This window comes from Gorilla gorilla, chromosome 6, assembly GCF_029281585.2.
Source record: "Gorilla gorilla gorilla isolate KB3781 chromosome 6, NHGRI_mGorGor1-v2.1_pri, whole genome shotgun sequence".
NCBI lineage: Eukaryota > Metazoa > Chordata > Mammalia > Primates > Hominidae > Gorilla > Gorilla gorilla.
This window is the reverse complement of record NC_073230.2, coordinates 136,645,678-136,671,374: the sequence shown is the minus strand read 5'-3', so window position 1 is coordinate 136,671,374 and position 25,697 is coordinate 136,645,678. Positions and strand designations below refer to the sequence as shown.

Below are 25,697 nucleotides of genomic sequence, written 5' to 3'. Positions count from 1 at the left end.
CAAGCGATCCTCCCGCCTCAGCCTCCTGAGGTGCTGGGACCACAGGTGTCCATCTCCATGCCCAGGTAATTTTTTATTTTTGTAGAGATGGGGTCTTGCCATGTTGCCCAGGCTGGTCTTTAACTTCTGGGCTCAAGCAATCCTCCCACCTCAGCCTCCCAAAGTGCTAGGATTACAGGCATGAGCCACAGTGCCCAGCCACCCCTGGTTCCTTATACCTGCTTTCCTATTCCCCATAGGAGGGGTCTTCCCAAGTAGCAAGAGTCTCAGTGGTGTGCAGCAAGGAACTACAAGACCCAGACCCCACCAATGTTTTATAAAATAAGGGTAATAGACTATTAGTGGCAGAATTCCCTGGGTAATTTTATTTATTTATTTATTTTGAGACGGAGTCTCACTCTGTCACCCAGGCTGGAGTGCAGTGGCACGATCTCAGCTCACTGCAAGCTCCGCCTCCCAGGTTCACACCATTCTCCTGCCTCAGCCTCCTGAGTAGCTGGGGCTACAGGTGCCTGCCACCGCGCCTGGATTATTTTTTGTATTTTTTTTTTTCTAGTAGAGACGGGGTTTCACCGTGGTCTCGATCTTCTGACCTTGTGATCCGCCTGCCTCAGCCTCCCAGAGTGCTAGGATTACAAGCGTGAGCCACCGCGCCCAGCCTCCTCTGGGTAATTTTAAAGATGCATATTGTTGGGCATCAGACTAGTCCTGATGAATCACATTTTCTGAAATGTACCTCAGGATTCGTATTATTAACGCACATTCTCTCCCCCTCTAATTTTAATGTGCAAGGCAAACATTAAGAACGGCTCTAAGTAGCTACGAGAATGATGGGAAACAGTAACGTGGTTCATGGAACTATGAAGGGAGATCCTGTAATCTTCAGCAAAGGCTCCTTGGAGCTGGGAAGGAATGAAATTTGCACCACTGGAAACCCTACAGTATTTCCAGCCCAAGAATAAGGAGGGAGAAGCTGAGCTGAGGGTATGTGTGGGTGGGGTTGCCCTGCAGCCTTAGCTGCTTTGATCCTCTCCCACGTTGTCTCTTGGTACCCAGTAACCCAGCCTCTCCTTTGCAGGCTACAGACAACACCATGTACAAACCACAGCAAATTTATTACTCAAGATCCAGTGCCACATTATAGCACCACCCGAAGCCCTCACCTTCCCCCTCCCAACCTGGCCCCTAGAGTACACCCAAAACAGAAAAAAAAAGGAAACCCAGATCCCTGCTCCTCCTCTGGAAGAGGGGGCCTTGGCCAGGAAGCCCCTTCCATAGGTCCCAGCAGGCGGGAGAGTGGACCCCTCTGTGCCCAGAGAGCAAGGCTCCAGGCTCCAACAACAGAGAGAACATGCAGGCAGGAGCAGGAGCAGAGGCCTGTGGCTATGGGGGAGGAAAAGTGGGAGGAAAGGGCACTGCCTGAGGAGTCCGGGAGTCTGGTCATCCCGGGGATGCACGCAGGAGCTTCCGGGCATCAGGGGCCTGCCCCTGGCTGGTTAGCGCTTTGACAGCTCGTGGGACAGCCAGTCCAGACCATCGTACAGACCTGTGCCTTGGGTGGCACAGGTGGCCTGGACATACCACTGTGGGGAAAAGGAAAGAAAGAGGTCAGCAACCAGGAACAAAAGGAATGCCTTTATATCTCTGTCCCAGCCTGCAGCTTCCCTCAAGAGGCAGGATTCAGCATCAGGCGGGCAGGACCCCTACCGTGCGGCTGCGTAAGTGCTGTAGCCCCAGCTTGTCAGTCAGCTCGCTCACGGGCATGGCGTTGGGCATGTCCTGCTTGTTGGCAAATACCAGCAGCACTGCATCCCGCAGCTCGTCCTCCTGCAGCTGAGAGAGGAGAAGAGAAGGTGGGACCCAGGCTGCGTCTCCTCTACTGTGTTGGGGAATTCCCTTTCTACCTCCTAGCATCTTGATTGGAAAAAAAAAGTATTGTGCAGTCTGCCGTTGAAGACAAGACGTAGTTGTAAATGAGCTTGAGGTGACCTGAGCCCATAAGTCCAGAAAAGAAAGACCTTTTCCTAATTTGAGTACTTGCCTAGGCAAAATGACAACATTCCCAAATGGAAAAGGCAGGAATGTAAAATGTTTCTCTTTACCACATATAAGTCCCATCTCTCCCACAACTTCTCAGACTCAGATGTAAAGACATGAGAATGCGGCCGGACGCGGTGGCTCACTCCTGTAATCCCAGCACTTTGGGAGACCGAGACGGGTGGATCACCTGAGGTCGGGGGTTCGAGACCAGCCTGGCCAACATGGTGAAACCCCGTCTCTACTAAAAATACAAAAATTAACTGGGCATGGCAGCGGGCGCCTGTAATCCCAGCTACTTGGGAGGCTGAGGCAGGAGAATTGCTTGAACCCGGGAGGCGGAGGTTGCAGTGAGCCGAGATTGCACCATTGCACTCCAGCCTGGGCAACAACAGCAAAACTCCTGTCTCAAAAAAAAAAAAAAAAAGACAAGAGAATGCACAGAAAAAGTGAAAAAGTCACTCCCATCCAAAACAGGGTGAGATACACAATGTGTCTGTCCACAAAGAAAAACTTATATTCCTGGTCTTCAATGCCTGTGGGGGGCTCCCTGACTTCTATACCACTACAGAGATCACTCTGTCCCCAAGCTGAGGGCTCAGTTCCCAGGGCTCTGGGTACTCACCATCTTCTGGAGTTCATCAGCAGATTCTTGGACCCGCTCCCGGTCATTACTGTCCACCACAAAGATGAGGCCCTGGGCAGGAAGGAAGGAAGAAAGGAGAAGCAATCACTTCTGCCTGGGACATACCGTAGTGTGGCCCTTTTTGTTTTCTTCCCATTTGTAATTGTGTCAATCCTTCTCATCTAGTAAACTCTACAGAAGTTTACAGAACTATAGAAGCTCTACAGGAGTCATGGCACAAACTAGAGACCTCACTGCAAAGAGGAAGTAGTTTATCCAAAGATGTGCAAGGAAATAAAGACATGTTATGAGGGCTAAATCAGGCAGCCTGGTCCCAGAATCCTGCTTCTAAAGAGAAGTCCAAGCTGGGGAAGACTAAGGTGAGTTCTGAAGAGTGAGTAGGGGATAGCCAAACAGAAGGGGTAGAAGTGGGGAAGGGTTTTTTCCTTGGCCTGGGGGCCCAGCCTAGGCCAACAATTCTGTTCTCCCAGCCCTAACACCTTTTCCCGTGGGGTTAGAAAGTCCCCTCCCAACACTCCACCTGAGTGTTCTGGAAGTAGTGCCGCCACAGAGGCCGAATCTTGTCCTGGCCTCCCACGTCCCAGACTGTGAAACAGATGTTCTTATATTCCACTGTTTCTACATTGAAGCCTGCAGATAATTGGAAAAAAAATATGAGAAAACTTCTGAAAGAAAGGAACTCACTAAAACTACTTAGATTTCAGCAGGGACACAAAACCAGAAGGCAATGATCAAGGCCCAGGGGAACAGAACCCCAGAACTGGCGGTCAACAGGGCGGGGCTAGGTCACATCCACCCTGCCTCCGGTATCCACGTAAAGATACCCTGACCCACTTCTCAAATAGCTGTATCTGGTGTCAGGGTCAGCTCCAGAAAAGTGGCAGAACTGGGAGCAGACCCCGCGAGGGCCCGCCGCGGCGCTCCCGCTCCCTGCTTCGTCCCCGGGCTCACCTATGGTTGGGATGGTGGTGACAATCTCCCCCAACTTCAGTTTGTACAGGATTGTGGTCTTGCCAGCCGCATCCAAGCCAACTGCAACGGAGAGGGGCACAGGGATGGAGATGGGAGCGAGGGAGCCCCCTAGAGACCAGGGAAAGGGAGAGGCCACAACAGCTGATGGTGACTGGGGCGGAGAGCGGGAGCGCCTCCAGGTGCGCGTCGTTATCTACCTTTGAGGCCTGGAGGGCAGTCGGGTGGCGTGAGCCAACTCCAAAGAGGGCGCGGAGCGGGAGAGGACTGGGAGGCAAGGGGCACGGGAGGTAGGCCGCGCTCCTTTTAAAAGTCGTCTCCAAGGGCGGAATCCTCCCTTCTTACCAGCCGGGCTGGGGCGGAGGGAGCTTCACCCCACCCAGGCCCGCAGCTCCGGGTGTCAGGCCCCGGGGTCGGCGCTGCAGACCGGGACCCGCCCGAGAGCAGAGGCCCCGGGGCGTTATGAGGTGGGTGACTCGGGGCCAGAGACCCAGGTGAGCGGGGCTGGAGGGACGCGGGGGCGGAAGGGCTGCGCCGGGGCCGGCGCCCCGGTCCGGGCCGCGCGCTCGATCTGCCTCACCCATGAGAATCCGCATCTGCTTCTTCCCGAAGATCCGCGAAAAGAGCGCGGACACGGTGAGGCCCATGGCGGGGCCCGGGGAGGGGCGCGGGCACCGACGCGGGGTGCGGGCTGGAACTGGCCGGCCGCGGGGGGATGGGGCTCAGCAGCAGCAGGAGGAGGCTCCGCCGCCGCCTCCGCGCGTCGCTGCCCTCCCGACGTCACCGCGGGCCCGCCCCCGTCCGGGCCCCGCCCCCGACTCTCGGCCCCGCCTCCCCCGGCTCTGGCTCCTGGGGGAGCCGAGGCTCCGCGAGTTGCCACTGCTGGCCTGGGTCCCGTGCGGCCCTTACTTGGGAACGGGTATGGGTCTCTAACGCGCCTGCCAAGCCTGTGGCCGCCGAACCGGCAGCCCGAGCGCGGCTGAGGAAAGGATTCATCGCTCCGCAGCGGCCCCTGCCCCCATTTTCAGTGGCCGGCCGCTGGGCTTTGGTTTGTTGCGTCCAGGCCCCTAGGGGCTCCGGTTTTAGCCCTTGGGAACCAGTAGCACTGAACGTGTGCACCACTCTCCTTTGGGGAGTGGAAGCTGCGAGTAGGGGTCTTGGTCCTCCCTTTACTGCCTCATCTTCCACCGAGGGACTTGCGCGTAGTAGGTGGTCGTGTGAAGAGTGCGCGGGAGGTAGGGGAAGGTGCCCGAGTGCTAGCTAGCTTCCATGGTTCCTCAAAACGCCTACTTCCTAATTCCCAATCCTCAGAACCAGTGTAAGATTCCCGGCCTTGGGCGGCGGGGTCACAGACCCACTCCTGGGCTGTTGGAGAAGTCCAGCTTCGTTTGGATCGCCCTGCGGGCCCTGCCTCTCAGTCCAGGCGCTGGCCGCTTTGCTGAAGTTCCCCACTTTGCCACAGACTTGTGGACCTGGCTTATTCTTGCACACCCATTCAGGATTTTGTGAAGATCTTGACTCCGTAGACCCAAAGAGCTTCACATGTCATTTCCCTGCCTCATTTTAACATCTGAGAGGAGAATAGCAAAATAGGAATGAAATTCTTCTGCGGTGGAGACTGGCTCATTGCCAGGCATTATTAGGCCTAACAAATGCTTGTTCAGTTGAACTGGACTGATAGATTCTCAATGGAGCAAGGGCAGGTGTTATGTCTACTCTGGATTCCCAGTGGGCTTCTAGGATCAATTGTTTATGGACTCGAGGTAAACTGAGCTGGGAATAAAAAAACCTTCACTCATTCATTTGCTTTTTCAGCAGATATTTACTGAGCACCCACCACTTGCCAGCACGTGATTTCAGGCTTTAGTTCAAATCTTAATTCTGCCATTTCTTGAGGATTTGGCTTCAGCACTCCTCATAACTCTTCCGTTATTTCGTCATCTATAAAAGGAGACTTGTTCTAACTTAAGGGGTTATGGTGAATATTAAAATAATTTGATAATGTGACTGAATGTTATGTATAATACAGCTTGATGTTATTTGGGCCACTGAGAAACGGGGTCTGAACAGACCTCCAGGGCCTGCCCCATCCTGATCTGCGAAGTCTGTAACAAGGACAGACTTTGGGAAACAGGTATGAGTGAGTGCATGACTTTCCTTTTCTCTTCAGTCATAGACTTGCATCCCTAAGAAGGCTTTTACGAGGCTGAAGAGTACATTTTAGAGAGTTCCAATATAATAACAGAACTAGTGTTCACCAAGTTAGGTCAATTCTACATTTAGCTCTTTTATCAGCCTCTTTGCTTCCATCTCTGTTGTCACTACCTTCTGTTCCCCATGACTGAAAGTCTCCTCACAGGTTTCCTGCCCCTTGTTCCCTCCAACATGTCACACAAGTCTTGATGACATCCCACTTTTCAGATTAAAATCCATTAGGGCCTTACTATAACCCAAGATAAAATTTAAATGCCATAAGTTGGGACCCTACCTATTGTGCCAGCCCCTCTGTTGTCACCTCCTTCACATACCCTAAGCTACTGAATGCTTTCTGGGTGAGTCAAACTCCGATACCCTACAGGTCTTTGCATTTTTTTCCACCTGCCTGGAATGCTAGTTTCCCTGATCTCTGGTTAGGTGGACAATCACAACTCATCCTTCAAATCCCAAAGTATTATTCCCAAGAGCCTTCCATGCCTCACCTACACAGGCCTCTTTCCTCTTAACTTTCATACCACTTTGAATATACCCAGACATACTGGTGTGATAGCAGGACATATTTGTATGTCTGGTTCCTCACTAGATTGTGAGCTCCCTGAGGGCAAGGTCGTGTCTCTTAATGGTGTTACCATCTGGCACAGCACGTGATACGTTGAGAATCAGACTGATTAGAACTCCTAAACTTACTAGCTGTGTGACCTTGGGCATGTTACGTATAACCTTTCTGCCTCATGTTTTCATATCTGTAAAATAGTGCTAATGAGTATAGTGCTTACAAGAATTACTGTAAAGACTAAATAGCAAAACTCTTGTGAGCTCCTGGTATATAGCTGGCACTCAGGATAGACATGGCTATAGAGTGCCCTCCGTAAATATTTGTGGAATCAACTCAGCAGAACTAAGGAAGGGTACTATTACGCTGTATGCCTACTAGGTACCAAGCACTGTGCTATAGAGGACTGCAGTTTTCGTGGTCTAAATGGGAGTCTTAATTGTTGCCTTTTAGGGACCATGGGTCCTGAGCTCCCAAATCGTTGGATGCGTCGTTCACCTGGGTGTTTGGTAAGAATGCAGTGCGACGTTGCTCTCTGCAGCTCGCTGAGCGTAGCCCAAGGTCAAGCTTGGGCGCTCTCACAAAACCAGTGCCACTCTGGTACTTTGCTGGCTTCGCCTTTCCGAAGCCTGTTTTTTGCCGCTCGCGGCCCCACTGCGTTCTCAACAGGCCGCGCCCACCCACCGGCCGACTTGGCCTCGCCTACCTTGGGCCCACTGGGGGCGGAGCCTGCGGCGCCTCGCTGACGTCACTTCCAGCGGACACGGAAGCGGCGTTGTCGGCAGGCAGCTTTAGTTAGGATGTCGTGATGGGACATCGCTCAGCGTAACCGTCTGGCCGACGTGGGCCGAGGGGGCCGGCCCGGGCTGCTGTGGCCCAGACGAGCGGAGAGTGCGGAGCGGCTTCTGGGCCAGCGATAACGAGCCCTGGCAGTGCGCACCTCTGGTGCCAGTGTCGTCCCACCTCCGGGGTAGAATCCGCCCCAGCCCTCCGGGCCTGGGACCGGGCGGCCGCTTTCGCCAGTCCGTCCGGCCGTTCCGCATTAAGTCCGGGATAACTAGGTGGAGTAGGTGTGCGGCCCGCCGCCGGACAGCCCGCTCGCTGTTTCTTTAAGCCCCCGCCTGCGTCTTCACGGCCCTCTCCCGTTCTGCTGGAAAGCTGACGTGGGGCAATCCGTTCAGACCCTCCATGGAGAAGTTTGGGATGAATTTTGGGGGCGGCCCGAGCAAGAAAGACTTGCTGGAGACTATAGAGACGCAGAAGAAGCAGCTTCTCCAGTACCAGGCACGGCTCAAGGATGTGGTCCGTGCCTATAAAAGCCTGCTGAAGGAGAAAGAGGCATTAGAGGCCAGCATCAAGGTGCTGTCGGTATCCCACGAGGCAGATGTGGGCCTCGCAGGTGTCCAGCTTCCAGGCCTCACCTTTCCTGACTCTGTGGATGACCGGTGCTCCACTCACAGCGAGGATAGCACTGGGACCGCCACTAGCTTGGATACTGCGGCCAGTCTCAGCAGCACCAAGGGTGAGTTTGGGGTAGAAGATGACAGACCGGCCCGTGGACCACCACCTCCAAAGTCCGAAGAGGCCAGTGGGTCCGAGAGTGGCGTTAGCAGTAGCAGTGGGGATGGGCCATTTGCAGGTGGGGAGGTGGACAAAAGACTGCACCAGCTGAAGACTCAGTTGGCTACTTTGACCAGTTCTTTGGCCACAGTCACTCAGGAGAAGTCCCGCATGGAGGCTTCTTACCTGGCTGACAAGAAAAAGATGAAACAGGACTTAGAGGATGCCAGTAACAAGGCGGAGGAGGAGAGGGTCCGCCTGGAGGGAGAATTGAAGGGGCTGCAGGAGCAAATAGCAGAAACCAAAGCCCGGCTTATCACGCAGCAGCATGATCGGGCCCAAGAGCAGAGTGACCATGCCTTGATGCTGCGTGAGCTCCAGAAGCTGCTGCAGGAGGAGAGGACCCAGCGCCAGGACTTGGAGCTTAGGTTAGAAGAGACCCGAGAAGCCTTGGCAGGACGAGCATATGCAGCTGAACAGATGGAAGGATTTGAACTGCAGACCAAGCAGCTGACCCGTGAGGTGGAGGAGCTGAAAAGTGAACTGCAGGCCATTCGAGATGAGAAGAATCAGCCAGACCCCCGGCTGCAAGAACTTCAGGAAGAGGCTGCCCGCCTTAAGAGCCATTTCCAGGCTCAGTTACAGCAGGAAATGAGAAAGGTAATTATCCACATCTCTTTCAAACATCAGTCATTGACCTGAAGTGAGAAATATTAGGGTTTTTTTTCCTCCTTTGCTAGTTAGAGCTAAGTGTCTATACTGTCATTTTTGATGCCACCTGAGAAGTTCCACTAGTGAACCTGGGAAGTCCTGTTCTATGCGGTGTTGACATATGTGCTTCCAGGAGGATGTGGAGCTTCTCAGTGTAGGCTGGGTTGAAGCCAGACAGCTCTGCACTTCTGGGCATTGGCATCTTACCAGCTGTGCTCTATGAAGCAGTATAGTGGCAGCTGTATAGTAAAAGGTAGCGTGTCTTCTGTTGGTATGTGCCTCTAGGGAGGGTGGCTGAAGGCAAAGGGGATTTTCTCAGAAGTAACCTCTTGTCATTGCCTTTACTCAAGATTTGCCTGTTCTGGAGAAGTGCTATTTTCCAGAACAGGTATTGAAAGGGTGCCTCCTTTCAATGTGGAGAGGGAGATCCAGCGCAGTTTTGAACTTCCAGGAATATTGGATAAGGAAAAGAATGCTGTATGATTTCTTAATAGGATTTGAGGAAGCACCTGAGAAACAACAGTAACACACATTATATGTGGTTAGGTGGAAAGCAGAACAATAGCAGATGTACCAAGGTGCTTCATATTGTTCAGTATAATATGTGTCTTGCAGAACCCAAGCAGGTAATAGGAACTTTTGTTAGCTCCTGAATCAACCGAAAAATCCCTAGTTAGCATTCTTGCCAGGCCATCCCAAACCTGTGACCCTTTTGCTCCCCTCTCCTGCTTTCTCAGAGTTTGCTGTGGGGCTTTTGTGGATGCATTTTTGTCTGTTCCCTTGTTTTGCAGACAGCTCTTGCAGAGGATCAACTCCGTCAGCAATCTCAGGTAGAAGAACAGAGGGTGGCAGCCCTGGAGAATCAAATATCCGAGGTGTCTGAGCTGCTAGGCACCTACGAGAAAGCCAAGCAGAAGGACCAGCTGGCCATTCAGAAGCTGAAGGAGCGCATTCTGCAGCTGGACCTGGAGAACAAGACACTGGCTCTAGCAGCCTCCAGCAGGTCCCCTTTAGACAGCCATGGAGAGGAGTCCAGTCTGGATGTGAATGTCCTGAAAGATAAGATGGAGAAGCTGAAGAGGCTGCTGCAGGTTGCGGCCAGGAAAAGCCAGGTGACCCTGGATGTGGAGAAGCTCTGTGACCTGGAGATAATGCCCAGCTCGGAGGCTGCTGATGGGGAGAAGGCTACTGCACTCTATTACCAACAGGAGCTGAAACAGCTGAAGGAAGAGTTTGAGAGGTACAAGATGAGAGCCCAGGTCGTCCTCAAAAGCAAGAATACCAAAGATGGTAACCTGGGAAAGGAGCTGGAGGCAGCCCAGGAACAGCTTGCAGAGCTGAAGGAGAAGTATATTTCCCTGCGGCTCTCCTGCGAGGAGCTGGAGCACCAACACCAGCAGGAGGCTGATGACTGGAAGCAGGAGCTGGCCCGGCTGCAGCAGCTCCACCGGCAGGAGCTGGAGCGGTGCCAGCTGGACTTCAGGGACCGCACACTGAAACTGGAGGAGGAGCTGCACAAGCAGCGGGATCGTGCCCTAGCTGTGCTCACCGAGAAGGACTTGGAACTGGAGCAACTGCGTTCTGTGGCCTTGGCCTCTGGGCTGCCAGGACGCAGAAGTCCTGTGGGTGGTGGCGGTCCTGGGGACCCAGCTGACACATCATCCTCTGATAGCCTGACCCAAGCATTACAACTTGCAGCAGCCAATGAGCCCACTTTCTTTCTGTATGCTGAGCAACTGGCCCGCAAGGAGGTGGAGATCACGTCACTGAGGAAGCAGAAGCACAGGCTGGAGGTCGAGGTGCATCAGCTGCAGGATCGGCTGCTGGAGGAGGGCGAACAGCATCGCGAGGAGGTTGCAGCCCTGCAGAGCCACATCGAAAAGAACATCAGGGACCAGAGCAGGGAGGGAGCCAATCTGGAGTACCTCAAAAACATCATCTACCGCTTCCTGACCTTACCTGACTCCCTGGGCCGCCAGCAGACTCTCACAGCCATACTGACTATCTTGCACTTCAGTCCAGAGGAGAAACAAGTGATAATGCGACTCCCAACCAGTGCCAGCTGGTGGCCTTCTGGCAAGAGATGATGCCATTTTCATGAATTCCTGGAATTTCTGTGCCTCTTTTATGTGGGAAAGGGCAGGCTCTGGTTTCTGCTGCCTCTTCTCTTACATTGTCATGTATTTCTTCACTGTGTTGAGCTGGGAGGAGTCTTCAATGTGGGATGGGATTTTCTGCCAAATGCCATTAATGCTGCTTTATCCTTAGGCCCTAGAGATACTGAAAGTCCTGGGGCAGTATCTTCTGATGGTGTGCATGTGAGGAGAAGATGAGGTTAGGACTGAGAAGTGCAGAAGTTGGAACAGTGGTAAGGCTGTTTTAAAATAAGATGTTTTGTTTTAATAATATGCTCCTGGCACAAAGCTAGGAGTAAATGTGACTCCAAAGGGAGTTCAGTTAATCTCTGAAATGCACAAAACCTAGCTGTTTTCTCCCTCTCATCACAGTCTTGAGTCTGGTCCATTGCTGCCCCAATTCTCTGGGGACATAAAACCAGGCTGGAAAGGGACCAGGAAGTTTGAAATAGTGACATATCATCCACTAGGCCCAAGGGCTAAGGAATAGTGAGTTTATTCTGGAAGGAACTGGGAAGCTTAGTGTAGTTAGTGCCTGGGGATGACCTATGCAATCACACCGCTTATGACCATCCTAGAGAGGGCCCTGAGCACCAGCTTGATCTTAGGGATTTCCTAAGTAACCTGCTTTTTGCCTGGATAGGGTTAAAATAGACCTTTCTTGCCTATCCTTGCCTTAACCTATCTGCCTGAGGTTGGCCTGAGATTGTGAGTCAACGACTTTGCTATCTTTTCCTCAGTGTTGAACTTTCATTAAGAAATAAAGTCCTAGCTTCTTACAGAGAGGGGTCCAAATGGTGAACGCTCATCCTGCCTGGATTCAAGGAATTAGCTCAGAGATTGGCCCCTAGCTTTTCTGCCTTTGTAGGGACAGCAAAAGGGGAAAAATTGCTGCAGAAAATTCCAGAAGATTGCTGTAGCTCTCACAGGGAAGTGGTAAAGATCAGCTAAACCTGGGTTGGGGTGCTTTCTGCCCAGTGGGTCTTGGCATAAGTAGATTGATCCTGCTCTTTTAAGGAAAGGCAACTTATTCAGGCAGTCTGGAAAGGGGGTTCTCAGAAAACTCAGTTTCTTTGTTCCTTCTTTTCTCCCAACTACTCTTACTGGTTATAGAGGTCTTTGGACTCTAAAGACCAATGTTTGGCCACTAACTGGACTAATATGTATCTTTCTGTGATTTCATCATAGAGGTCTGTTTTGTGAGGGTTTGGGGTGCAGAAAACTTTTATTAAATCTTAATGGGAGGCTGGGTGACCTGGATTATCTACAGTGAGCAGACTTAAATGGAACAGAAGTTTATGTGTCCAAATGATGGAATCATTAAATCTGAGTGACTTGACCTGTGTGGTTTCTTAATAGTATCTATATATCTAGACAAAAATAGATTGTGAATGTAAATGGTGAATGAAAAGGATGGAAATAATGTTTTCATATGTTAATCCATGAGCTTGAATCCAGGGAGGAATACCTCGGTGCTTTAACCACCTTAGTTATAACACATTTCTTAGCCTGGAATTGTGTGTGTATATGTTTGTGTGTGGCCACCTATGCTGGAAAATGCTTTCTTATGGGTTTAGTGGGCAGGCTTAAAACTTCCATAATTACACTTCAACCTCTGTAAGTAATCTGTTTATGAATGCTTTATTATCCTTAAAATCAGGATTCATAGTATCCCGAAAAAGTCTCAGGACATCAAGCCAAACTAAAAAATAGTAATAAACTTGCTTAATTTTCTTACCTTGTTCTCTCTAAATGTAGGATGTCTTGTAATTGTTATTTCTAGGTAGCTGTGGACAGAGTAGAAAGATCCGTAGTCACAGTTGCTTTCCTAGGACTAATAATCCCTGTGCTTTTGACTTTTGAGAAGATACCAAATAGGAAAAGAAGCAAGTCAATTTCTGATTACTAATTTTAAAAATTGGGAGATACATAAAGCTGTGAAGACTCCCAACTGAAACTAAAAGACTTACTCCCTTCCTACCCTTGACACAGTCTAGAAACAGACAAAATCAATGCAGACATGCTAAATTCAAAATTCCTTATCTCCCACACCCTTCCCTGAAACAAGTTTTCCAGTTATTTGGCTGGTTTGCCTGTGACAGATACTGTAAGGAAGGAAAGGGAGAATGAGGGTGAAAGAATTGAGATCAGAATTAGAGAAAAACACATTTTCCTTGGGCCCTGGTCCCAGAATATCAGACGGTATATGAGATGTGTTAGTAAGGTAATGAGGCTGAGCCTTACGTGATTAACCATTACCACGCAAGTTAGAGGAGGATTGCTGTGAAGAAGAGATGGACGGAGAATGTGGAGGGAAGGCATTCTGACCCCTTCTTGGGCACCTCCCATCTGGGGAATAAACCTGTCCTTGTATCATGCCCTGGCTGTTGTTAAATCCCTGTCTGTTACCTAGAATTTGAGCTCTCAACCTTGTTTTGTGAAGCTACTACTACTAAGGATCATTTTTGCTCATTCTTGTAGAATGTCCTGGTGTCATGTTGAGCCATTTACACCCATTTTTATCATTTACTCCTCCCAGGGGCTATTACCCCCCATCTTAACAGATGTTAAATTTGTGGAAGATCATGTAACTAGTAAATGTCTGTGTCAGGTCTGATTAGCCACAAAGCCTGCTTAATCTGGGTATGCTCCTGCCTCCTCAGCCCTTGGGAGGGTCAGAGCCTCTCCCTAGATTTCTAGGGATGGGGAGACTGCTCTCTAGGCTGGACTGGACTGGCTCAAATGGAGAGAACGTCTCCAGCTATAAACTGCAGCCAAGCAAAGTTGCTACGCTATAGGGTTGAGCAGGCAACAGTGGTTCTTCATAACAGCCCTAAAGCTGCTCTGTCCCCAGTTTCCAGATGATTGCTAGCTTTAGAACTTGAGTAATTCTAACACAATAAAAGAGTACTGGGTACTAGCTGGTGTTAATAGTATGTTCCAACTATCACCTCTGGAAAAACTGGGGAAACAGTTTTGGGAATTAGAAATAGAATCCTAATGAATGAGTCACTTTACTCTCCTCTCCCCCCTCATCCCCCTTTTCCCCCAGGCAGTCTGGTGACCTCAGATGGATGGTTTTTGGAGCAAAAAACCCCCTAATTATATAAATAGCCAGCGTAGTATCTGAAACAAGGTAGGTGCTAAAACACTCTTTTTATCTCCACCAGGAATGTTGAGTAGCAGAATTAGAAATCAGACTGAGGCCTTCTGGATTTAAATCTAGTGTTTCTTTGTCACAAGTGTGGATGTAAACAAAAGGAAAAATGATGACTGTCTTTTATCCAAGTGTCTGCTATGAGGGAGAGTACTAACATTTCCCCTACCTTGTTTAAATCACACAACAATCAGAAGCATATCTGTTTTGCAGATGAGTGAGTGGAGACTTGGCAAGGTGGGATGAACTGGCCAAGGGCCAGAGCTAGTCATGGCAGAATCAGGAATCAGACATGTTTATATGGACCAAAAGGCTCAGGCCCTTTCTGATGTCTGTGCTGTCTCCCAGCAGAGGGCAACGTGGAACACTGAAGAAGTGTTGCTCACTAAGAAATTTAGGGGGCTCAGTTGCTGGCACAGGCTAAGGAGGAAGGGGTCCTTGTTCAGGTGGTCCTCTCTTCAGTGCCAAATGACTGCCTCCTAATTTCTCGGAAACTTGCTTTCCTAGCAGCAGAGCTGTTACACACTGAGATTTATGAAATGGACTCTTGTTACAAGTCAGTTTTATGAGAGTTCGAGTAGTGACAGACTGTTTTTCCTGGGACCCAGATCTCATGGATAACCTAAATATTGAAGGTACTGACAGACTCACACTGCAGGGAGCCCATAAAAGCAAAGGATGCCTGGAGAAAATGACCCTCCTAAGAAGAAATACCCCGTCCCTTGACTTTAGCAAGGAAAGCATCTCTGGTTCAGTATAAATTCATCTATTGCCATGATCTCCTTCCATATCTCACAGAAGGAATCTGAATCCTGATACCACTTTACATGAATGAGTTTTTAAACGTAGGTTTACACATACATTTCATACTTTTTTTTTTTTTGAGTCTCCCTCTGTTGCCCATGCAATCTCAGCTCTTAGCTCACTGCAACCTCCACCTCCCATGTTCAAATGATTCTCCTGCCTCAGCCTCCCAAGTAGCTGGGATTACAGGCATGCACCACCACACTTGGCTAATTTTTGTATTTTTAGTAGAGACGGGGTTTCACCATGTTGGCCTGGCTGTTCTCAAACTCCTGACCCCAAATGATCTGCCTGCCTTGGCCTCCCAAAATGTAGGGATTACAGGCGTGAACCACCACACCTGGCCCATACATTTTATATTAACTGAGGCTGTGCTGTCCACAGTCAAAATATATGAAGGGGTAGTATTTAGATTAGAGTCCATTGTCTTTCCCTTAGTTCAACAGCTACCAGGCTTTTGAGCATGAGGGAAGCCTCAGTGTAGGCAATTTCACAGGCCCCTTGGGGGCATTCTGCCCTGGTATCCCGTTTACTCCACTCCACTGGAATAGCTGTCCAAAATGGAGGCTGAGCCAGCTGAGATGAGATTTGAGATAAGTCTGGAGGCCAGGCTTCTTTGGTTTGGTGTTTCTGAGTGCCTGCATTGTATTACTTGGCAAGTTTAAATTTTTCACATCTAGAATCCTCAGGCACACTGTTCTCTCTGCCTTCAAAGTCCTTCCCCACCCCTATCCCAAACCTTTGTAGTATCCCAAACCTTATCCTTGAAGACTCACCTGAAATGTCACTTCCTCCATCCTGACTTTTCTGATACCCAGGGACTTCATCCTCTGAGGTTCTCCAGCACTTTGCTCAGTGCTTAGACACAGAAGTGATTTCTTGTACTTTCATTATTCAAGTTACTTCTCTGTCTCCTGGACTGCCCTATAAATCCCTGAAGGTCACTCCCATGCCCCATTCATCTTTGTGCTCTCAGGACTTTTCATATCCTGGCACATAGTAAGTGTTCAATAAATAGCTGAATGAATCAAGAAGAGATTGAAAAATACTAATCTTGTACCTTCAGAATGAGCAATTTAATTTTTGTTAGTATTGCTTTCTCCCACTGGTCTGCTTTCCTGCTTGTTTTTTCTTTAGCCATATTAGTGAATGTGACTAGAATTGACTTTGGGAATATGTCTATAATTGATGTTAAGTAAAATAGTTTCCTTTGGTTGTTAGAGGACTTGGGGAGCTAGTCCTGGTCCCATCAAGGAATTCTCTTCAGAGCTAATTGGAAGATCGCTGAGAAAAGGAGAAAAAAAGATGTGGCAAGGACTCTAGGCTCAGGCATATAGCCAAACTTTGGGTCTCAGGTCTTATTATTTTTTAAATTTTTATTTTTTACCCCCATACCTAGAGGATGATTTTTTTTTTTTTTCCTGAGGCAGGGTCTTGCTCTGTTGCCTAGGCTGGAGTGCGGTGGCATGACCATAGCTCACTGCAGCCTTGAACTCTTGGGTTCATGTGATCCCCCTGCCTCAGCCTCCTAGGCAACTGGGACTTCAGGTGTGCACCACCAAGGGTGGCTAAATTTTTTTTTTTTTTTTTTTTTGAGACGGAGTCTCCCTCTGTCCCCTAGGCTGGAGTGCAGTGGTGCTATCTCGGCTCACTGCAACCTCTGCCTTCCGAGTTCAAGCAGTTCTTCTGCCTTAGTCTCCTGAGTAACTGGGATTACAGGTGTGCGCCACCACACCAGGCTAATTTTTGTATTTTTAGTAAAGACAGGGTTTTGCCACGTTGGCCAGACTGGTGTCGAACCCCTGACCTCAAGTGATCCGCCTGCCTCAGCCTCCCAGAGTGCTGAGATTACAGGTATGAGCCACCACACCTGGCCCTAGCCTGGCTAATTTTATTTTTTACAGATGGCATCCTGCTATGTTGCCCAGGCTGGTCTAGAACTCCCGGGCTCAAGCAGTCTTCCCACCTTGGCCTCCCAAAGTGTTGCCATTAGAAGTGTGAGCCACTGTGCCTGGCCTCTCAGGTCTTACCCTTGATGAAGACTCCAACAATAAGCTTCCCTGATGGGGAACCTGTATATCAGAGGCCCCTGGACTTGAGGGCTGTGTAGAATAAGCGCCTTCATTACTTGATCTCAAGGGGATTATGGATTGTCCTTTTTTGTCTTTCTATGGCTGTGACAAACTTCTTGACAAATGGAATTTTGTTCTCTCTGATGCCCAGGCTCAGTCACAGACAAAAAAAGTTGGTATTTTTCTGTGAGCTGACATTTGCTCCTTCAGACCAGCACCCAACTTCTGGAGAGGGACTAGGCGAGATATGCTTGCCTGGCATGAGGTAAGAGTCAACCGTGGTGTGCTCTTTCTCTTCTAAGTCTTACCAGAACACTTTCTGGGAGCGCTTCTAGTGTCTTGGTTAGTATTTGTAAATGGTTGGTAGTCAGTGAGTCCCCTGGGTACAGATGGAAATGGTATTTCCCGTGGTGAGTGAACCATACTTTTGAGACACCTGGGGCCTAAATCACTCAAGTCAGCAGCCCCTGCTCATTCAGCCCTGAGGATGACTCTGGCTGTATCTGGATGTATCTTTCAAGTTGTGGTGGCTGACTTGGCCAACAGGCCCAGAGAATCAGAGCCTGATTTCCCAGCCAGAGGAGATTCGCTAACCCAGTATGAGTGATGCTGCTGTACCCGTCTCTCCTCCTCTCTCCATTTCAGCCCTTTTGCTTCTCCAATATAAATCATAATTCCTTCCCTGAAGTTGTTTACAGTCTGTCAAGGGTCACAGTATGTGCATCCAGACTGCAATCCCAGGAGGCCTCTGTATGCTGAGAGTGGTTGATCAATGGATCATATGAGGGTGAGGAGGCAGGGAGTGATCCAGTGCGATGAAGAAAGGCTTCAGGATATGAACCTGGCTGTGAGTGATGATCTGACCTGCATAATATGACTTAGGTAGGGAAGTGCATCCACCGCAGCAGAAAAGCATGGACCAAAGGCCCAGACTGTGCAAGCCCATTGTATTAATAGATTGGATATTGAGGGAGAATAACATTTGTGGAATCACGGGATGTTAGATCTGAAAGGGATATTACAGCATGTTCGGTCATGCCCCTCTCTTAACAAAACAGGAAACCAAGACCCACACAGGACAAATTGGCTCTATCACCAGTCTGGCTTAGGAGTAGAGTAGAAACTCTTGTCCAGAGTGATGGGTCATGGCTGGATGGCTAGCACAGTAGGATGCCAGGTTCACTGGGGGTTTGTGCACTGTCAGCCTGGGTGAGCAGAGCAGCAGTAGGCACAGAGGGAGGGGGACAGCAAGGCAGCAGCTCCATTGATGTGCCAGCCTTCCCTTTCCTCCCCTGCCACAGCTCCTGGGACTCTTAAAGAGATACAAGAAGAGAGGCCAGGCATGGTGGCTCACACCTGTAATACCAGCACTTAGGGAGGTAGAGGCGGGTGGATCACCTGAGGCCAGGCATTTGAGACCAGCCTGGCCAACATGGTGAAACCTCGTCTCTACTAAAACTACAAAATTTAGCTGGGCGCGGTGGCATGCACCTGTAGTTTCAGCTACTTGGGTGGCTGAGGCAGGAGAATCACTTGAACTGGGGAAGCGGTGTGAGCCAAGATCGTGCCACTGCACTCCAGCCTGGGTGACAGAACGAGACTCCGTCTCAAAAAAAAAAAAAAAAAAAAAAAAACAGAAGAGAAAGGGGAGACACCAGAAGGAAGGATGATGCTATTGATTTGGCCAACTAAGGGTAACCTACCCAGGAACTCCCACCTGTGAGGGCTAGTGTTTATGGGCCAAAATTTTAACCCTATAGGTGGAGCCTGGAACATTTAGGTTATATAGTCATGTGTTGCTGAATGACTGGAATGTGTTCTGAGAAAGGTGTTGTTAGGCAATTTTGTCATTGTGTGAACATCATAGAGTGTACTTACACAGCCTAGATGGTATAGGCTACTGCACACCTAGACTATATGGACAACCTGGTGCTCCTAGGCTGTAAGCCTACATGGCATGTTACTGTACTGGATGCTATAGGCAATTGTAACACAATTCTAAGTATTGTATATCTAAACTTAAGAAACTTAAAAAAGGTACAGTAAAAAAATACAGTACTAAAGGAAAATAAATTTTTTAAGATAAAAATGGTACATGTGTATTGGGCACTCACCATGAATGGAGCTTATGGGACTGGAAGTTGCTCTGGGTGAGTGAGTGAGTGAGTGAGTGAATATGAAGGCCTAGGAATTATTGTACACTACTGTAGACTTTATAAACACTGTATACTTAGGCTACTCTTAATTTATAAAAATTATTATTATATATATTTTTTGAGATGGGGTCTCCCTTTGTGGCCCAGGTTGGAGTGCAGTGGCATGATCTCAGCTCACTGCAACCTCTGCCTCCTGGGTTCAAGTGATTCTCCTACCTCAGCTTCCTGAGTAGCTGGGATTACAGATGTGTGTCACCATGTCCGGCTAATTTTTGTATTTTTAGTAGAGACGGGATTTCATCATGTTGACCAGGCTGGTCTTGAACTCCTGACCTCAAGTGATCTGCTCACCTCAGCCTCCCAAAGTGCTGGGATTACAGGCATGAGCCACCGTGCCTAGCCTATTCTGTCTTTAATAATAAATTAACCTTAGTTTACTGTAACTTTTTTACTTTATGAACTTTTACATTTTAAAAACTTTTTGACTCTTTTATAATAATACTTAGCTTAAAACACAAACCCATTGTAGAGATGTACAAAAACATTTTATTTATTTTTAGAGACAGGGTCTTGCTATGTTGCACAGGCTGGACTCAAATTCCTGGGCTCAAGCAATCCTTCCAAGTAGCTAGGACTACAGGTGTGTACCGCTACACCTGGCCTTTTATTTCTTTATATCCTTATTCTAAGAGCTTTTTTCTATGTTAAAAATTATTTATTGTTTTTACTTTTTAAATGTTCTTGTTTAAAACTAAGACACAGGTCGGGTGCTGTGGCTTATGCCTGTAGTCTCAGCACTTTGTGAGGCTGAAGCAGGCGGATCACTTGAGGTCAGGTGTTTGAGACCAGCCTGGCAACATGGTGAAACCCTGTCTCTGCTAACAATACAAAAATTAGCCAGGCATGGTGATGGGTGCCTGTAATCCCAGCTACTCGGGAGGCTGAGCCAGGAGAATAGCCTGAACCTGGGAGGCGGAGGTTGCAGTGAGCTGAGATCGCGCCACTGTACTCCAGCCTGGGTGACAGAGTGAGACTGTGTCTTAAAAAAAAAAAAAGACACAAACACACACATTAGCCTAGGCCTATACAGGGTCAGGATCGTCAAGATCACTGTCTCCCATCTCTGCATCTTTTCCCACTAGAAGATCTTTGGAGCAATAACACGCATGGAGCTGTCATCTATGATAACAATGCCTTCTTCTGGAATACTACTTAAAGAACTGCTGGTGGCTGTTTTACAGTTAACTTAAAAAAATATAAGTAGAAGGGGTATACTCTAAAATAATGATAAAAAGTGTAGCATAATAAATACATAAACCAGTAACATAGTCATTTATTATTGTTATCCAGTGCTATGTACTGTACATAATTGTGTGTGCTGTACTTTTATATGACTGGCAGCACAGTGAGTTTGTTTATACCAGCATCACCACGAACATACATGGTGGTTTGGCATTGCAATGGCAGTGACATCACTGGGCAACAGGAGTTTTTCAGCTCCATTGTAATCTTATGGGACCACTGTTGTATAAGTGGTCTGTGGTTGACTGAAATTTCCTTATGTGGCACATGACTGTGTTACTGCTTATTCATCTTATTCTATCCCAGGCACTATTCTAGTCACTAGAAATGCATCCTGTCAATGTTTAGCCCAGGATATAGTCTCAAAGAGTAAGGATGACAATTCAATGTGGCAAATGCTATAATGGAGGAATACAAAGAAGGGACAGGACATGAAATTCAGTCAGCAAGGAATCAAGAAACTCAAGTGACAGTGACACTTCACTTTGCAAGCTTTGTAAGACTAGGCCCAACTGGCATTAGCCACATGGACAGGCAGAGGTGGTGACAATGGGCAGGGGGGATTGTAGCAGATGGAGTAGATTAGCTCTTCCATTTGTTCCAGTGTCCTTGTGGTTCTGTTTTCCTGGATTGCAGAGACTAGCACATCAAAAACAATGTCAGTTGCTCTTGCAACTAGGATTCCCGAGGTAATTGAAGCTACATTGGAGATTAGAATCAAGAACTGATTGGAGTGGGAGAGAGTGGGTCACAAGCGAGACTTCCATTTTTCTGGTGTGGCTCCAGTGTCTTCCTGTTCCCCAGATTGTGGCAAAGGGAGTGCAGCTCTCTTTGAGGAACCCAAGCAGCTTGGAGGAGAATGGTGCCCATTTCATAGAAGAAAGAAGATGCCTTTAGGATGTGGGTATGTTTCACCCAGGGCACATTTGGGTGGAGATGTCTAGAAGTGAGTTGAAAATAGAGTTTGGGAATTCAAGAGCACGGGTTGGAGTAGAGATAAAGATTGTCGTAGTGTGTGATGTAGGCATTAATGTGGGTGAGATTACTTGAGGAATGTGTAGCATCTGGAGACAAGAGGGCCAAGAGTGGCACTTGCCCCCTTCGAGAAAAACTTTTTGGAAGTAATTTCACATTGACTGCAAAGTTTCAAAATACTACAAAGAACACTCACATATTCTTTACTCAGATTCATCTATTGTTAAAATTTTGTTCCATTTGCTTTATCATTTGCTCCCTCTGTGCACATGTGTATATTTTTCTGAACCATTTGATAGTAAATTATATATGTCATGGCTCTCTGCCCTTTAAATCTTCAGAGAGTATTTCCTGAGAACAAGGATATTCTCTTACATAACCACAGTGTAGTTATCAACTGCAGTAAATTTAATATTTACAATGGTATTGTAGCAGGACAAGCCGCTGACAAGAACCCCTCAGACACCAAGTTGTAGAAGGAAAGGGCTTTATTCAGCTGGGAGCATCGGCAGACTCACGTCTCCAAAAACTGAGCTCCCCGAGTGAGCAATTCCTGTCCCTTTTAAGGGCTTACAAGGGGGTCTGCGTAAAGGGTTGTGATGGATTGAGCAAGCAGGGGGTACATGACTGGGGGCTGCATGCACCGGTAATCAGAACAGAACAGAACAGGACAGGGATTTTCACGATGCTTTTCCATACAGTGTCTGAAATCTATAGATAACACAAGCAGTTAGGTCAGGGGTTGATTTTTTAACTACCAGGCCCAGGACGCGGTGCTGGGCTATCTGCCTGTGGATTCCATTTCTGCCTTTTAGTTTTTACTTATTTCTTTGGAGGCAGAAATTGGGCATAAGACAATATGAGGGGTGGTCTCCTCTCTTATTCGTATGATCTAATCTACCATCTGCATTCTAATTTAATTAACGCAATAATGTCCTTTGCAGGATCATTTCCCTCTCTAGTACAGAATCCTGTCTAGGATTACATATTGCTTTTAGTTGTCATGTCTCTTTAGTTGCATTTAATGTGGGATAGTTTCTCACTTTTTCACTGTCTTTTATGATATTAACATTTTAAAAATAATACAGCTTCCCACTCCCTTTTAATAGAGGGTTCTTGATTTTGAGTTTGTCAGATGTTTCCTCATGATTAGATTCAGGTTATGTATTCCCTGCCAGAGACGTTGTGATCTTCTTAAGGTATCACATCCAGAGGCAAAGTATATTCATCTGCTCCTCATTGATGATATTAATTTTGATCAGTTGAACAAGATGTCTGATTTCTTCACTATAGTTAATATATTCTGTTTTGCTACTAATAAGTAATCCGTGGGGAGACACTTAAGTCCATGCAAATATTCTGCTCCTCATCAAAGTTCCCCCCGCCAAATTTAGCATCTACTGATGATAATCCAATCTTTGCTATGATGGTTGCAAAATGATGATTTTTCATCTTTAGCATTGCACTGCATTGACCTTTTAGTTCTTGACATCCTCTAAGCAAGAACTCTGCCCTCTCTACCATCTATCCATCCATCCATCCATCTATCCATCCATCCATCCATCCATCCATTCATTTATCATAAGTATGGACTAATAGTTTCTCAATGGTTTGCAGTTCGTTATTTTACGTAATTATTTTGTGCTCAAAATTCCCTTTCGAATTGGATTTGGAGAACAAGAGTCCCTTCAAACTCTTGTGTTCTTGTGATATACCTCCATTATTTTTTGGAGTACTGTCTTACTTTCTTGCATAAAAACATGTTTCTGGGGCCAGGTGTGGTGGCTCACTCCTGTAATCCCAGCACTTGGGGAGAGAGAGACAGATGGATCACCTGAGGTCAGGAGTTCGAGACCAGCCTGGCCAATATGGTGAAACCCCATCTCTACTAAAAAATATAAAAAATTAGCCAGGCGTGGTGGTGGGTACCTGTAATCCCAGCTACTCAGGATGCTGAGGCAGGATAATTTCTTGAACCCGGGAGGCAGAGGTTGCAGTGAGCCGAGATCATGCCATTGTACTCCAGCGTGGGCAAAACTCCATCCAAAAAAAAAAAAAAATCCCAAACAAACAAAAACGTGTTTCTGGCTCATCTTACACCTTCTGTGTCCCAGCCCTAGAATCAGCTCTTTGACCACAGATTTCTGGTTCCTTTTAGTGGTGACTAGTATTAGAGACCAATATCTGGATGGTTATGTGAGCTCATGGCTACTGGGGTGTCTTGTTCCTACGTTCCTATAGCAGACAGAGGTAGGAAATGTCTGTGTGTATTGTATATAAGTATATAATACATATGTACACATGTAACTATACATATACACATACACATTTTAGAAATCATGAATTTATACCAATATCTCTAATTACAGTTCATGTTCACAGGGTTTTTCCTTACCACCCCTCATTCTATATTTGTATTTCTTTTCTTCTATTGCAAGAACTCTGGGATGGAGCTTTTTCAATCTTTTATTAGTGTTAAATGTCTCATTAAAATTTAAAAAGTAGGCAGTGAGAAGAGCACACAGAGACAGACAAGAAACAACAAGGCCCAACCAGAAAAGGAAGAGAAAATCAGAAGAAGGATATTAAAGAAGTCCAGGGAGAAATGCATTTCAGCCCTATCAAATTTTATTTTGACTAAAATAAGGGACAGAGGAAAAAGGACACATTTTGGGGGAAGATTTTGGCCATATTGAGATCAGTTTTGGATGTATCGAGTTTGAGTACACTGAATTTAAGACCACTGTGGGGATCCAGGTGAAGTTTTCTAGATATAATGCTCAAGGATAGATTTGAACTCAGGAGAGAGCTCATGGCCATGAATGGAAATTTTGGAGCCTTCATTTATTCTTTTCTTTTTTCTTTTTTTTCTCTTTTTTTGAAAGAAAAAAGGTGTTTTATTCACTCTGAATTTTGGATAACTTCTTTAAGTGTAATTTGTTTTTTGTTTGTTTTATTATTATTATACTTTAAGTTTTAGGGTACATGTGCACAATGTGCAGGTTAGTTACATATGTATACATGTGCCATGCTGGTGTGCTGCACCCATTAACTCGTCATTTAGCATTAGGTATATCTCCTAATGCTATCCCTCCCACCTCCCCCCATCCCACAACAGTCCCCAGAGTGTGATGTTCCCCTTCCTGTGTCCATGTGTTCTCATTGTTCAATTCCCACCTATGAGTGAGAATATGTGGTGTTTGGTTTTTTGTTCTTGCGATAGTTTACTGAGAATGATGATTTCCAATTTCATCCATGTCCCTACAAAGGACATGAACTCATCATTTTTTATGGCTGCATAGTATTCCATGGTGTATGTGTGCCACATTTTCTTAATCCAGTCTATCATTGTTGGACGTTTGGGTTGGTTCCAAGTCTTTGCTATTGTGAATAGTGCCGCAATAAACATATGTGTGCATGTGTCTTTATAGCAGCATGATTTATAGTCCTTTGGGTATATACCCAGTAATGGGATGGCTGGGTCAAATGGTATTTCTAGTTCTAGATCCCTGAGGAATCGCCACACTGACTTCCACAATGGTTGAACTAGTTTACAGTCCCACCAACAGTGTAAAAGTGTTCCTATTTCTCCACATCCTCTCCAGCACCTGTTGTTTCCTGACTTTTTAATGATTACCATTCTAACTGGTGTGAGATGGTATCTCATTGTGGTTTTGATTTGCATTTCTCTGATGGCCAGTGATGGTGAGCGTTTTTTCATGTGTTTTTTGGCTGCATAAATGTCTTCTTTTGAGAAGTGTCTGCTCATGTCCTTCACCTACTTTTTGATGGGGTTGTTTGTTTTTTTCTTGTAAATTTGTTTGAGTTCATTGTAGATTCTGGATATTAGCCCTTTGTCAGATGAGTAGGTTGCGACAATTTTCTCCCATTTTGTAGGTTGCCTGTTCACTCTGATGGTAGTTTCTTTTGCTGTGCAGAATCTCTTTAGTTTAATTAGATCCCATTTGTCAATTTTGGCTTTTGTTGCCATTGCTTTTGGTGTTTTAGACATGAAGTCCTTGCCCATGCCTATGTCCTGAATGGTAATGCCTAGGTTTTCTTCTAGGGTTTTTTTGAGATAGAGTCTTGCTCTGTCAACCAGGCTGGAGTGCAATGGCACAATCATGGCTCACTGAAGTCTCAATTTCCTGGGCTCAAGCAATCCTCCCATCTCAGCCTCCCAAGTAGCTGGGACGTCAGGCAAAATCATCACACCTGGCTAATTTTTAAGTTTTTTGTAAAGACATGGTCTCACTATGTTGCTCAGGCTGGTTTCAAACTCCTGCCTGGAACAGGAACAGGCCTCAAGTGATCCTTCTGTCTTGGCCTTCCAAAGTACTAGGATTACAGGCATGAGCCACCATTCCCAGCCTTTGTTCCTTCATTGGTCAAATATTTATTAA

At 47.2% G+C, this 25,697-nt stretch overlaps 2 protein-coding genes and 1 long non-coding RNA gene across 3 annotated transcripts; 2 read left to right on the top strand and 1 right to left on the bottom strand.

Moving 5' to 3' along the window:
• Positions 1-553: 553 nt before the first annotated feature.
• On the top strand, positions 554-3,219 carry LOC129534619 (uncharacterized). Its single transcript, XR_008681255.2, has 3 exons — positions 554-668; positions 793-984; positions 2,849-3,219. It is a non-coding gene; the product is annotated as an uncharacterized lncRNA (long non-coding RNA).
• On the bottom strand, positions 1,097-4,457 carry ARF5 (ARF GTPase 5). Its single transcript, XM_019031343.3, has 6 exons — positions 4,233-4,457; positions 3,635-3,715; positions 3,204-3,313; positions 2,663-2,734; positions 1,708-1,833; positions 1,097-1,583 (listed from the first exon to the last, which is right to left on the bottom strand). Exons 1-6 carry the CDS (start codon positions 4,297-4,299, stop codon positions 1,497-1,499), a joined length of 543 nt encoding a protein of 180 aa, XP_018886888.1. The 5' UTR covers positions 4,300-4,457; the 3' UTR covers positions 1,097-1,496.
• A 2,715-nt stretch (positions 4,458-7,172) lies between these two features.
• GCC1 (GRIP and coiled-coil domain containing 1) lies at positions 7,173-12,167 on the top strand. The gene is made up of 2 exons (XM_004046153.4): positions 7,173-8,642; positions 9,485-12,167. Exons 1-2 carry the CDS (start codon positions 7,611-7,613, stop codon positions 10,778-10,780), a joined length of 2,328 nt encoding a protein of 775 aa, XP_004046201.1. The 5' UTR covers positions 7,173-7,610; the 3' UTR covers positions 10,781-12,167.
• Positions 12,168-25,697: the final 13,530 nt, after the last annotated feature.